Source organism: Corvus brachyrhynchos, unplaced genomic scaffold (assembly GCF_000691975.1).
Source record: "Corvus brachyrhynchos isolate BGI_N302 unplaced genomic scaffold, ASM69197v1 scaffold94, whole genome shotgun sequence".
In the NCBI taxonomy this organism is placed as follows: domain Eukaryota; kingdom Metazoa; phylum Chordata; class Aves; order Passeriformes; family Corvidae; genus Corvus; species Corvus brachyrhynchos.
In genome coordinates, this window is record NW_008238330.1 from 6,627,236 (window position 1) to 6,642,436 (window position 15,201).

At 40.0% G+C, this 15,201-nt stretch overlaps 1 protein-coding gene across 1 annotated transcript; it reads right to left on the reverse strand.

Moving 5' to 3' along the window:
* Positions 1–512: 512 nt before the first annotated feature.
* On the reverse strand, positions 513–4,777 carry LOC103615769 (probable G-protein coupled receptor 141). Its single transcript, XM_017734457.1, has 2 exons — positions 4,623–4,777; positions 513–3,276 (listed from the first exon to the last, which is right to left on the reverse strand). The coding sequence occupies exon 2, from the start codon at positions 3,253–3,255 to the stop codon at positions 2,386–2,388; it is 870 nt and encodes a 289-aa protein (XP_017589946.1). The 5' UTR covers positions 3,256–3,276; positions 4,623–4,777; the 3' UTR covers positions 513–2,385.
* Between the last annotated feature and the right edge of the window lie 10,424 nt (positions 4,778–15,201).

A 15,201-nucleotide genomic window follows, 5' to 3' on the forward strand; every position in this document is an offset into this window, starting at 1 on the left:
TCTGCCCACAGCCTACCCACTGTGGGACAGAGTGGGAAAGAGAGAAAGCCTTGATGCTGTGCAAGTTCACTCCATTCCAGCCAGAGTTGGTGCTGCATGCAGCCCCATGGCGCCCAGGCAGGGCAAGCAGGGCAGGCCCAGTGCCAGCCAGCAGCCAGTAGTTACCAGCCAGCTGTGATGGGCAACCCAGCTTCAGCATCACACCAGGAAGTCAAGGCAGTGGGTCAGGGTTATTTCAGCAAGGTACACAGCCAGGCACAGGTAAAATATGTCAGGCAATAGCAAAGGCAAGGCCATCAAGGCGTGATTTGTTCGCATGGCTAAGGACATGCATGTAATTTCCCTTTTTCTCCCCCAGACTTGCACAGCATTATGGTGGACTGATAGATCATCAGCAAACTCACAAGCAAGGTCAGATGACTCTGATCTTTACCGGGTAGGTCACCTTAAAAACATTGGTCAGTGAGAATAGGCAGTGACACAGGACATTTCTTCAAGGAACAGATATTTTATTTAGCCCCAGCAGTACAGTAAGGGAAAAACATTGTACTTGCTGCAAAACCTGCAGCTTTGCCACTTTTTCTAAAGGCTTTGGTAGATCCAACTTTAAAATCTGTCCCTTCGCACTTCATCTCTCTGATACTGAACTCTAGGTCTACCTGCTGTCTTTGAAAATCGTGAGCTGATCAATCTATTGTTTGAGCAGGAGTGGACCTGGTAACCCTAGAGGAAGCCATAAGACCAGGATTCAGATTTCGGGACTTGCTGCTGGACCATGGACACCTCACACTTTTTAAAAGAGGCAGAAAGGATCCTGAAATGATCAGGAGTTTTCAACAAAGTTTTTTATGGAAATGTCAAGGCAAAAACATTTATTCAGGATTGACAGAGTAGGTGTATGTTCTTTCATTCAAAGAAATGTCATCAATCTGAAGTATTAGTAGCATTACTTTTTAAGTGTACTTTAATATCCTCCCAAATCAAGCTTTAATCCATTTGAACCCAGGGATCATAGCACTTTCTGCAGCAGAGATTGCCAGACAAAAAATTATGGGAACTTACAGGGCTGTGAAGGAGGAAGTGTAGCCTTGTGTAACTCCTAGAAGTCTGGGGTGGGAGAAATCTGGCCTCAAGCTGCTGGGATGCAGCAAACAACAGTGGGGTCTTCAGCAGAAGGGTTAGAGACTGTCTGCACTGAGCAGAGCAGGAAGAATGAATCATTAAAAAGAACTTTTAAATCATGAAGATAAAACAGATATTTCCAGAACGGATGTGATTCCCAAAGAGTATAATCTCTCTAATGGAGAAAAGATATACTTTGGAACAAATTTGTATATACATGCACAAGAATATGCTGAACTGATTAAGTACTGTTCAGTAAGTTTATTCTAGTTCTGTTACATGTGTAAATGGAAAAAATATGGCATCTGATAATAAATAGCCAGACAACTGAAAGTGACGAGACATCAAAGGTTTTTGAAGGCTGATAAAATATTTCCCTGTCCTAGAGAGTGGCTGATCCTTCCCCTCAATTGAATTCCAGATCCAGTTATGGAACCACAGCAACTTTTTTGGCTGCAATGGACCTAAGAAATAACAAGCAGATCTAGTCCTGAGAGATATAAGAGAGTGATATAAGGCAGAAGTTTTGAATCCTGTTCTGCTTTCATTAACTCTAAATATATAATTATCACAATTCAGTGAGCTGCTTGTGGATTTGGAATGACACAAGTAAAGGTGAGTTGTGATAATGATTAGTTTTCATATAATTGAATTTAATATATGCTTTGCATAAGTTATACAAAGGGAGGTTGGACCAGATGACCCACTGTGGTCCTTTCCAACCTGACCCATTCTCTGATTCTGTGACTACTTGTCATTTGAATAGAGTTTATGTCCTTGCTACCTAAAATCTCTAGTACAAATATCCTGTAAAGGAATTTCCTTCTTCCATCTCTTCCCTTCAGTATCACAATAGCCAGAAGAAGTTGTTAGATCTTCAGAAAAGACAACTTATTGGCCACAGTGGGTTGTGTTTATTTTGAGACACTTCGAGGAAAAAAATATAAAGGAATGGATACTTGTGCTGCAATTGCTAAAGAAGGACAGTTGAGGAAAATCTTAATGAAGCTTCAGGGCATGACACTTGGGTCAAGACTAGAGTAAGACACATGTGTGTGTCTGCCTTTTAGAGAGAAGATAAAAAAGAGTAGATTGTGAAAGAAGAATCTTACTGGTCTGTAAAAACCAAACAAAGTTGTAGACCTGTAGAGACATGCCATAAACTCACTAGTCCTCCTAGCTCAGGAAAATCCCAACACAGTTTTATTTCTTTCAAAATCCAGTATTGACACACTGCAGCTGGACTTCCTGGTAGTTCACAGTTCAGTGGGCTATTCCTGCTATGAAGCACAACATATCCAAGCAGCACATTGTTGTTAAAGCTAAAAAAGCCTCATTGTATAGGAGTAGTTTATGGTCTTTATCAAGGTTGTAGTTTTGGATATAATATACTCTGAATATATGATGAGGCATAAAGCAGACTAATGTTACCAAGATGAAGAAGAAACTCTTCGCCTGAGCCCTGAATTCCACATGAGAGTTAATGTCAGGCCAGTACTTCACAGCTACTCTATAGATCACGGTCAGCTGGATTACAGTGAGCACAACACACACTGCCACCAAAATCCCAATCAGGCAGTAGTTTGCCATCACCATGCGAGCCTCTAGTAACTCCCTGTGGAACTGGAAGCATTCGGATGGCTTGTACGGCTTCGAGGTGCCATAGTATGAGAGAAGAACAGGAGCGATCACCAGCGCTCCCACCAGCCAGGCAGCCCCCACCCAGGCTGTAGTGTAGCACTTCCGAAACTCCAGGCGGAGGAGGCGGGTGACGATGATGGCCACGTAAAAGGCGAAGGTGGCATACATGTGCAGGTAGATGATGGCGCTCGCGAGCCGGCATGCAAACGTATCAAATTTCCACTCCCCCAGAACGTAATAGCTGAGGCGGAAAGGGATGCTGAGGAGCAGGAAGGTGTGCAGCACCAGGAGGCTGATGATCATAAGGGTCATCACAGATTGTGATCTCCTTTGAAACAACTGTCGGGACATCATGATGACCCCGAGGGTGCCACCAGCCAGGCTGATGATGTACAGGACTATCAGAATAGCGTGGAGCTTCTCTGAGGAGTCCAGCGGTGTGTCGTTGGACGAATGGTTCTGTTGGGTTATGGAGCTATTAAGCATCATCATAAACTCCTCTTTTGAAGTTTACTGAGAAAGAAAAATAGGAGTTACACGTTTTCTTTGTTACTTCCTTTATTATTAACTGGAATGTCATAGGTTAATGAAGAGACATGGTACTGAATTGTGTCTGAAATTATGTTATCCCATGTAGTATACAACTTTATAACTGTTGTCATATTGCATATGACAGCAGTAACCCATGCCTCTCAGTATTAAAGCCATGTTTTATCTAAGTATGAATGAGATTTTGATTTACTAAACTGCATTCTAGGATTTTGTTTTTCAATTATTTGCCTCTAGGTTCAGCCATTTGAAATAATGAAGACACTGCTTGTTCATAAATTGTGCAAGTTTTATCTGCACTCATGTTATAAAGCTAAAATTGAAGGTGGGAAAATGCTGAAATGTGAAATATTGTAGCTATCATGTGTGGCTACTCTATGATGACACCTGATCCACCTTTTTAGCATCTTGCTGGGTGGGTACAGAATACTTTTGAGGTAGCAACAGCTTTTTTCTAGACCTATGGATCAAATTGAAAATAAAGTTCTGCAGATGAAAATTCAGTATCTTCTGGCTTCATCTGCGAGCCTTTTTCCTACAGAAATTCCCTTGAGCTACTCTACTATGAAAAGTGAAGAAAAGCTAAAAATTATTTTAGGAATGATCTTCTGAAAGATATAATTCTTTTGGCACTTGTTGAACATAGCCACATATAGCTGCATTCTTATTTAGACTTAACTCAAGATGCAGCCTTGCATACAGATAGATTTCTGTACAAGTATACACGGATAGTATGCAGGGTAGAGACATACTTTTTCAATGAAATTTATCCTTATATTAAAAAGAGTTTTGAAAGAACAACATCAGAACTGAAAAATTATCTCTTAAAAAACAGCGTCTTCTCTCCTGATTCCTTTAAACTTTGAAATCAGTAACCTTGTTTTAATCAGCAATTCTTAATTCTTTGCACTTATCTGTAAAGTGATAGACTGCAACTGCAAAACATTTTCAGAGGAACTTCTTATTTATGAAGCATCAGGAAAAGCATCTTTAGAAAGTCAAGATCGGTATAAACCTTTCTGTTCACCTCCTTTTAAAATTCATGACCTTATAAATGTTTAGAATTGTTTACCTGTCTAATATTACAAGACAAGCACAAGAAATTTCCCAGAAACTTTGCTATACCAAAAATTTTACAAACCAATTAATTTTCCAATGTATATTGTTAATATTTCAAAGTGGCTTTGAGAATGTACAAGTTTTAGTTGTTCTAAACAGCATAATTACAGTTTAATGCCAACATTTCATATCACTTGGAAATAGATTACAATTTTTTCACTATTCATAGCAATAAAATATTTGAATTTTACCTTATAATCTCTTGGTTTTTGACTTCAAATGTGCTATTTCATGCAGCTGTAGCATTCGTCATACATAAGCAGAGTGAAAAAAACAGCCTTTGACCTGTTTGACCAAGATAGCTGAGGGTTTTCTCAGCCCACACACAGGAAGGAACAAGCCTTTGTTTTTGCTTCACTGTGACAGCAATCTCATACGTGCAACTTCTAATGTCCTTTTCATCGTGCAGAGAGAACGACTGGAAAAGCTGCTGAGCTGTCAGGGATGCTGAGCATCAGTGTGCTGGGACAGGTAGAACAAACCCACAGATCTAGTCAGGACTATCTCTGACCACAATTTGGTCAGTCTTAAAGCCCAGATGGGCAGTGATTACCTGAGCTGTACAACTACCACCTGTTACTGGGATTTGGGAAAGAAATGTGCACCTGAGCAGAGGTTTTTTTCCTTATACACACACTTTTCCCCAAACTTGCTTTATGTGTAATAATTAAGCTAAATGTTCCAAAATAACAAAGGGTCTAGCAGAGTTAAAGGGATTTCACTCTAACATGTTATTGGATCATCAAGAACTCAGAGGAGATTTCTCACTGTTTAAATATTATAAGTAAAACAAGCCATATGCATATGTGAAAAGCAACTTAAGAGTTCCTGCTGTTAAAAAAAGATGTAGAGAAGCCAGTGGGCCTTGGAAATTATTCCTGAACCAAAAGCATGAATGCAGGCCTCGAAACATATCATTAGTACCCGGCAGCTCCCTAAAAAGAGGAAGACTTTGAGTCACATCTCTTGTAGAGACATTCAAAAGCAGCTTCTTGACCAAAAATTAAACAGAAAAATGTTAGTCCAGTTTATTTTTCAACTACAGTTCTAGATTTCACTTGGAGTCATCCCTACTCAAACATGATAGGCAGCACATAAGGTTTTGTGAGCAATAACATAAAAACAGTATTTCAGCAGGGCTGAACTAGCATTGCTCCTGCCATCAGTCAGCCACCTTCTGCTGTGGATGAGAGGATGGTTCCCTTTGAGAGGCGTCTCTCCTATTAAGAACAGTGTTAGGAAAAACAAGATGTGAAAGAGAGCTACTAGAACTAAATAAATACAAAACTTAGAAAAATGAAAAGTCAGAAAGAGAAACAGGAAACTCTCAGGGTGAGCAAGAATGTGGAAACAGCAGTCTGGGAGACATTCTCAGGATAAATCCTGAAAGCTTTGAGAGAGCAGTTACCATTTCATCTAGACCAGGATTCAGAGTGGCCGGGATGCCCATTTTGGGCAGTGCAAATATTTGTGGGCTTGGGGTAAAAGAAATGTGTGATTGTTCCATCAGAGCACTGCTGGAGAACAGCTACCTGGGTAATGGTGCTCACCAGGTGTGGTTCCAGCATCACTTAATCCCGCATAAGGACAGGCTGCTGCCCGACCCTGTAGTGGTGGTGGTTGGATGGCAAAATGATCAGCTGGTTCTGCAAAAATGCACAGGAAGGTAATGAACAGCCTGGGTGTCAAACACTGATGGTTTTCATGAAACTACAGCCACAGCCTCTGGGTGAAGCAGGAAATGGCTGCTGCCTTCTCCACAGAGCTTGAAGGAATCCACAAACCTTGAACCACCAAGTAATAAAATCAGAACAGACATGAAGAAATTGCATTCCTCAAGTAGCTGCTATATGACAGCCAGCACTCCAGAGAGTGCTGAATCAGACTCTGAGATCAAGAGCTTGGTGCACTGTTACCTTCTTGAGTCCAGTCTGAGCTCTTTGGATGTAAAGTGAGGCCAAAACCCAGCAAAGATGTTGCATGGATAATTCTCTTGTCACCTTGGGGACAGTGCTGTTGGCTGGCACCAAAACCGCAGAAGGTCAGAAACGGAACTTCTCCACTGGTGTTTTCATACTTCTCAGACTCTTCTTCCTTGAAACCTTCCTTGAAGCTTGTATGTTAATGCTGTTCAGTGTGCTAACCTTGTATCTTCATGTTCTTCTGATAAATAAAAGAAAAATTTAAAAAAATCACTCCACTCAGCTCTGTAATCTAGGTTTTAGTTTTTAGGTTAGTTTGTTATTTGAGTACAAGAGGAAATTGAACCAGCACATAGCTTATCTTGACCAATGGTGAGCATAAAGATTGAAAGAGGAATGCTTCTATACATGACAGAGATCCAGGTCAAGATTAGAGTTACAAATAGATTTTAAGGAAGGAAGAAACTGGGCATGTCTGATTCAACACTGGGGTAAACAGAAGACAAAGGAGAAGAGTGAAGGTTTCAATTACTGAGAAGGAAAAATTAAACAGAAGAAGAAGAAGAAGTAGCAGTTGAGAGAAGAGAAACAAGGCCTGTTGGATGTTCGAGGTGGGATGATTCTCTGTGGAAGTGTCACTGCTGGTGCCCATGAATGGGTGTAGAAGACTTCCTCTAAGCAGAGACTAGGTCCACAGTAGAACTCTAACTTCTCCATTTCATGTCTGCATGATTGCCTCTGCTTCTGTGTCAGTTTACAAACATATTATCTTTTCTGGTCAGTATAATAGCAACCAAGGTTTTACATGTGATTTCAAGAGCTCCTTTCTGTCTTGGAACAGGCGTAAAACTGTCCTGCCTTTTGTGACTGGGTAGATTTTCAGTTTTAGCTACTTCCAAACTAGGGTGATAACAACTGATAATTTAAATGATTTATTAATATTAACCCTCTATTGCTAGCTGCTTACAAGAACTGAGCTACACATAGGTCATAAACAATGGTAAGATAGGGAATACCTGTGTTATGCTTTAACATACTGCTTTTTCTGGGGTTGCAGATGAAATCACAGTTCTTGCTGTCTCACTCCCACCTTGTCAGACATGAGTCACAGGTACTGGATAGTGAGCAAATCATACTCCATGGTTAGGGAACATACAGGATAATCCCTTTAATTTGCCAATCCCACCCACCCATGCATCATGAAGAATTTACTAACTTCAGCCAGTAAATGCTCAACAAGTTTAGCAGAACTTTTCAGATCCTTGGACTACTCTTCTAATTATTTGATTACAGATTTCCTGAGAGATTTATCAGGCTTTATCAGGACGAAAGAGGCTGTCTGACTTCTCTGTTTATTAGAAATTATACAATATAGTTGCCTTAGTCATACCTATTTAGTATGCCTCAAAAGTAGACATTATGCTTTATATAAATAGAAGTAATACATCTTGGATTTCTGTGGAGGAATTTGGCAGAGTATATCACAGGCAGGCTATAACTTACCTTTTAAAACAAAGCTGTTATTTCTTTGGTTTGGTGCAAAGAGAAGTGATTTATTATTACAAATTCAGGAACTTGTCATTATTCTCCTGTCCTGGCACATACCAGTTTAGAAGTAAGTTAGAAGATTTATTAAATAGTTTTGTCCCACTATTTGGTCTAATTGCCTTCCAACACCTATAGTGGCAATTAAAGTTGTTGTTGCTTTAGTTTACTGCAGAAAATTGGTATTACTGGCTATAAAGCCATTTTACTTGGAAACAGCTGCAGAAAACCACATGTGAGTCAAGGATCTGGCACCAACAGCATAAATTTTTCCTTATCCCAAATGCTTTCCTTTCTGCTTGATCATGCTGCTACTCACTGTTCTTTTCAAACTTCCCATTGTTTCAGTCTCACTGCCTTTCTCAGAAGTCTGTGTTTCAAAGAACAGCCCCACATAATGCTACTTTACCTCGTTTCTCATGTTCTGCTTAATAAATAAGGTCACAGCCACTGAGTCTGAATTCTTTCCTGATACTTATACACAGAATCAACAAGCCTCTCCAGGAATTAAATCCCTGAAACTAATTTTTGCTTGATACAGAGTTGGGCAAGGCTTAATCTTTAATAAAATAAAAAGCAGTTAGAAAGGAAGCACATAAACCAATTTACTCATTCAGGAAAACATGATAACAGTTTTCAGCCAGTTACAGGAAGCATGGAGGGTGCCCAAAACACAAAGGTGGTGCTTTCAAGGTGGGGTGGAGAGGTTGCTTTTGAGATTGCTTGCCCTATCTACTCCCCTCTGCTGAGTACCCTGCTGGAATGCTGCATCCAGTTCTGGGCCCCCAGCATAAGAGGGATGTGAACATGCTGGAGCAAGTCCAGAGGAGGCCACAAAATGATCAGAGGGGAGAGCACTTCTCCTATGAAAACACGCTGAGGAGAGTTGGGGTTGTTCATCGCGGAGAAGAGAAGGCTCTGGGGAGACCTAAGAGTCCTTTCCAAAGGGGACCTACAGGAAAGATGGAGAGGGACTTTTTACAAGGACATGGAGGGGTAGGATAAGCGTAATGGTAATGGCTTTAAAGTGAAAGAGGAGAGATTTAGATTAGATATGAGGAAGAAATTCTTTACTGTAAGGGTGGTGAGGCTTTGAACAGGTTATGCAAAGAAGCTGTGGATGCACCATTTCTGGAGGTGCTCAAGTCTTTGATGGATGGGTCTTTGAGTAACATGGTCTAGTGGAAGGTGCTCCTGCTCATGGCAGGGATGCTGGAACTAGATGATATTTGAGGTCCCTTCCAAACCAAGCCATTCTATGATTCCATGACTGGGTTTTGAATTTGGATTGTTTTCACAAATTCCCACTGATCTTAACCTCTCTGAGGTCTTACAACTGTGTGTTTGTGACCATATTTCACGAATATGAGCCTTATCTTCACTGAGGCAAGTTTCCCATTTTTCTGGAAGAAAAGCAAGTGCTCATGTTCTGAAAGGGGCTGCAGAGAGAGCACTAGAAGACAGAGATGAGGACTCCGAATATGAAAAACGATTGAATTTGTCAGTGAATTAATTTATAATTTGATGAGTCTGGTGTCTAGAGGACCATCACCCCAATTTCATCAAAATACACATCAAAAAAAGTCAGTTAATTAAAAAATAAGAAAAAAGAGGATTTCGAACTATTGAGAATTTGAAGTATCCTATATCAGCTCCATAGGAATGAAACCTGGGCATGAATCAGAAAGAAAGAATTAGCATTTATCCTTATGAGTGTTGGGTGGTAGGGAGTGGGAATGAATATCAATAGTGTGAATTGTAAGATACAAGGGAAATTAAATATATTAAATATCAGTACAAAACAGAAGACTTAGAGCACCTCCAAAAAATAGTGATAATGTTTCATTCTGTTCTCAGTGGCAGAAAATGGACTGGTTGTGAAAGGAGAAAGTTTTTTAGTTCCTTTCACTAAATAGAGAACAGAATACTAAAACTGTGCTGCAAGCTATCAGACTTTTCTGATTTAATTTCCTGTGAGATATCCTAAGATGCCTAAGGAAGCAAAAGTGAATTTGAAATTTGAACATTTTGGCTAGTGGATGCTACTGCAGAAGTTGCTTCCTTCAAGCCCCGGAAGTACAGACAGGGTTAATCCTGCAAACAGAGGAAACTCTAAAGCTGAGGCCACTTGGCAGTGGACAGTCCTGTATCTACAGAAACTGATGCTCTCAGCTTCAGAGGGCCTTGTCCATAGGACGACCACCATTTGCAGAAAGTACAGCAGAGAAAAAAAGAGTTCTGCAACACTCAGCGATAGAAGCAGCTTAAAGCATTGTGCAGACAGGAATAATCTTAAGGGATTTAAAAATGCTCACCATATGTTTAAAGTGTACTTCCTCCCAATCCCTGCCTTGGAAAAGGTTCTGTTGACTCCTTCAGTGATGCCAATAGCAGCCAGGAGCGAACCTCTGTGCTGGTAAGTCCATCACCCATGGTTCCAGCAGAACAGTGTAACTTCTGCTGCCTTTTTTGCTAGTTGGGAAATCTCTATGCTTCCATTATATGCACTGTTTACAGGAATGAAATGCAATGAATGCCATGTGTATGGCTGTTTATCGCCCATACTCTCAGCACATAGCAAAGAGAATATGTATGACCAACCAAAATGCTCTCATGCTAAAATGATCATGATCCTAAGTGCCATCAAACTGTCTACATAGATTCATTTAATAGATTTTGTGATTTCTTTGTTTCCTCAGTTCAAGCATTTGAACAATTACTGTAATTGTAAGAACATTTCTACATATAGAAGAGAGCGTAGATGGGCCATGCAGCTAATTAACATATTTTAGCCTAACTTTGCGAAAATGGAATATGTGATAGGTTCCAACTGAAGTGTTTATCAGAGTCCTGTTGAACTTATCTTTCCATTGTAACAAAAATAGATTGTAGAACAAAAGTATAGGATGGAGGGGGATATTTAAAATGGAGTGATTAACTTAATTGCTTTTTATTCGACCGCCAATAGTTCCCAGAAATGAAGGGTGGGAGAAGCAATTAATTAATTTATTTATTGAACTTAAGACTGAGAGAGAGAAAAATTTGCCTTAAGTATGATTAATAATAATGTGATCTAAAGTGTAGATGAAAACCAGGGAGTAAGATTACCTACGTTTCAAAGGTACATAGACTTATGTGCTCCAATTGTACATTTTCAGTGTACAAATAACAGAAATAATTGTGTTAGAAACAAGCATCTTTAAACACATTATATTTAGCTGTAAACCTAAAGGCCTAATTAATCAAAAAATTCAAAATTTGGTTCCTTTACATCAGAAGACGCAAACGCTCAAAACTAAATCCTGGGATTATGTTCTCAGTTCAAAGGAGGACACTGAAAGGGAAAATTAATTTTTGTCTTACTTTTTTTTTCTTTCTAAAAGAATGCTTACTAAGCATTCTTTTAGGCAAGACTGTCAAAACATGGTTAGCCAGCATAAACCAGTTGCTACCTATGAGAAGCTAAAGATTAAATAATTTAAAAGTTATTTTTTAGATCCTGCTGATATTTCAAAATCCTCCTGATTAAAGAATGAGTAAATAACAGGCTTCTCCGATTAGAGCCTTAGGAATTTTTTTGCTTTGCACATTTAAATTTAACAATTTGAATAAAAGTAAGATCATATTAAAGTCTAATTTTATTTTCTAAACTAAAGCTCTTTGGTACAACTCAAACCACAAGTTTAAGGAATTTCACAGTCTTTTAACTCCTTCTTTAAAAATGTGGCTTAAATTCTGGCTGGCAGCTAAGCTAAGCCCTCACTCATTTCCCCCAGAGGGATGGGGAAGAGAATTGGAAGGGCAAAAGAGAGAAGAAAACTTTTGGGTCAAGATAAAGGCAGTTTAATAAGTGGAGGGGGATAAAGAGAAACATAAATTAAGCAATGCAAAAGCAATCATCACTCACCACCAGAAAACGTTGCCCAACCAGTCTCTGAGCAACAGCTACTTTGGAAAAACGCCCCCTTCCCAGTTTTAGTGCTGAATGTGTTGTTTCACGGGATGGAATATCCTTTTGGACAGTTTGGGTCAGCTGTCTCAGCTGTGTCGCCTCCCCACCTCCTGCCCACCCCAGCCCACAGGCTAGAGGAGCAGACTCATAAAAGAGAGAAGGTGTTGGTGCTATGAAAACCTGGATCAGCAAGGGCTAAACCACTGGTGTGTTATCAACACTGTTTTGCCACTAATCTAAAGCACAGCACCATATGGGCAGCTATGGAGAAAAATTGCTCCATCCCAGCCAGAGCCAGTACAGGAAAAGAAAAATACAATTGCGAAGAAAACAGTTTAAATATTCTGAATATGTAACAAAATATTAATAATTTCAAAATGAAAACTTTTTTTTTTGGAACTATTTTGAAAAGTAAGTTCACTATGTTTTTCTTGAATATGGATTAATCCAAGAAAAAATCTTTCTACGGTAAAACTTTCATCTGAATGAATCACTAATAAGGACAATACTTAATATTTTCCTGAAAGCATCTGTCTCTAGTGACAAAACTCTCACTTGGTAGAAGAAGACAGGGACAGAGTGGGGTGTGTTAAAAGGGGTTTGGTCACTGGAAGATGGGGCATATCAGGTGAGCAAGGGCTTCAGTTGTGAGGGTCAAACATGGCACTGAAAGGCTTCCAAGAAAGAGCTGCCAGGTGAAGCTGGCAGTCATTTGAAGGCAAAGCTCCTCAGTGCTGGATCTGGTAACCTCCAGCATCCTGACCATGAGCTGTGTAACAGCACAGAGCTTTGTGGATAGTGTTGAGTAGGAGGAAGCAGTAACATGCTGGAAGCTGGGGCTGCTGTTCAGAGGGACCTCAGCAGGCTGGGGGAATGGTGGTCAGTCTCCCCCCATTGTAATTTAGTTAATTGTGCATTGGGGCAGCAAGCTGTGAGGTTGTTGGTAAAACATGCTTTGTAAATAAGAGAAAAGATAAGATTATGGAACCCCATGCATGTTGTTTGTCGGGTCACTTTATTCCTTCTTATTTAGGGCTTTGGGCACAATGAATAAAGTTTGGATTGTGAACACTTACAGGAAGCAGAAGGGCAGCACCAGTCTCTTCTCTCTTGTGACCAGCAATAGGCCCAAGGGAATGGCTTCAAGCTCTCAGAGGAAGTTTAAGTTGGATATTAGGAAAAGGTTCTTCACCCACAGGGTAGTTGAGCATTGGAACAGACTTCCCAGGTAATGGTCATGCCCCAATCTTGCCAGAGCTCAGGAAGCATTTGGACAATGCTCTCAGGCACATGGTGTGATCCTTGGGGTTGTCCAGTGCAGGGCTAGCAGTTAGACTTTGCATCCTGTGGGTCCTTTCCAGTTCAGGGTATTCTGTGACATGGCCTGAAGTTGTGTCAGGGAAGGTTTAGGTTGCGTATTAGAAAAGGTTCCTCACCCAGAGGGTGGTTGGGCACTGAAACAGCTCCCCAGGGAAGTGGTCACAGCACCAGCCTAACAGAGTTCAAGAAGCATTTGTACAACACTCTCAGGTGCATGGTGTGACTCTTGGAGTGTCCGGTGTAGGAGCAGGGGTTGGACTTGACAATCCTTGAGGGTCCCTTCCAACTCAGCATATTCTATGATTCTGTGATTCTGTGATATTCGTAACAATTTGAGAGTGGTGTAGCTGTGGATCGGGAGGCCCAGAGAAGGTGTTTGGATTCTCCATCCTTAAAGATTTTCAAAACACAACTAGACTCAGTCCTGGGCAGCCTCATCTAACTTTGAGTTTAGCCATGCTTCAAGTAGAGGGTAGGACTGGATGATCTTGAGAGATCTCTTACTGTCCATTTTTGGCTGTAATTTTAACTCATCTCAACACTACAGAGGTGAATTTTCCTTCCACATCTTTACTTTGTATTCTCAAGTTTGTGAAGCTTCAAGTTCCTAAATCTGGTTACTAAATGTAGTTACTAACTGGCAGCAATTACTAATGTGGAACATTTCATAACACAAATTTAAGTTATCATTTGCTCCTACACACATCCTGACCTCCAGAACAAGATTTTGTCCTTGCTATTTTTTTATCATCTCAGGATTTTTCTGTTCTAGCAAAAATACCCCTTGACATTAAACTACATTAAACCACCTTGGTCCAACATAATTACTACTTTTGTCATCTTTACTTCACAAGTAACTGCAGTGGTTTCACACTCCTACACATTTTTGTAAAAGATGTTGTTATGGTGATACATCTCACATGCTGTATTTCTTCGTGTGCTTCTGCTACCACTCTTTTGTGTCCCTTGTGTATTTAAATATGCTCACAAGTGACCAGTTTGGGGTATTTAATCAATGAACAGCTGAAGATTATTTTTTGTGTCACAGCTTGGCTTTACTTATTTCTCTGTGAATTAACGGCCTTGTCATGTGTTTTATTCGTTCTTGTAATTTTTCTGCTTCCTGTACTTCACATTCATTGGGGTGTTAAGTTTCCTGGTGGTGCTTGCCATCCTTGTTTATTGTCCCCACCCCACTGCTGCATTACAAAGAGCTCTAACTCTTCAAAATAACTAGAGAAAGCTCAGCCTTTCAAACTTCTTAGTCAACTGAACATTAATACTGCCCAGTGAAACAGATATCAGCCCAGATTTACAGTCTCCTATTAGTGGCAGACAGAATGAGAACTCCACTTTCAAGTGTGATTATTTTTCATTTTGTTATTTGTGACTGAGTTTCCAGGTTGAATATGGTTGAGACAAAGTAAAGTGCACAAAAGTGTGCAACATCCGTTCAGCAGCCCAGAAAGGAGCGTATTCTTGAATATCAGAGCAGTGCTACAGTAAATTGCCTCTTTATTAGAACAGTACATACAGAGGAGATAACAGCAGAGCTAATGAGACTCTGCATATATATATGGGTTGCATTAGTAATGAGAAACAGCTCCGCTAATTAGCTCTGCTCCCTAATGAAATTAAATACATGATTTAAAAGACTTTTGCAGTAAAGTCAATACAAACCCAAAGTATATCAGTTCTAACTCCTTCACTATGGCAAGATGACATAAACAATATCATGATTTTGTATTGTCATGGAACAGTAAGCATTGTTGGTAGGCTGAGGTTGTTCCAGTTTCCTCAAAAAAATCCAATAGCTTCTTTTCCTCATCCCTTCCTTTCCTGCACTCATGCAGACTGGCAAATCAGTGAACTATTATTTCTCAGTTTTTAAGCTAATTTTTGAGAGAAACTTGATACATAAATTTGCTGATGTAAATTCATTAAAAGCAATATAAGCTCAAATTGTAAGCTTTAGTTTTCTTCCCAAGTGGTGAGCTGAATTCTTAGAAAACTTCACAAAGCATACTCACA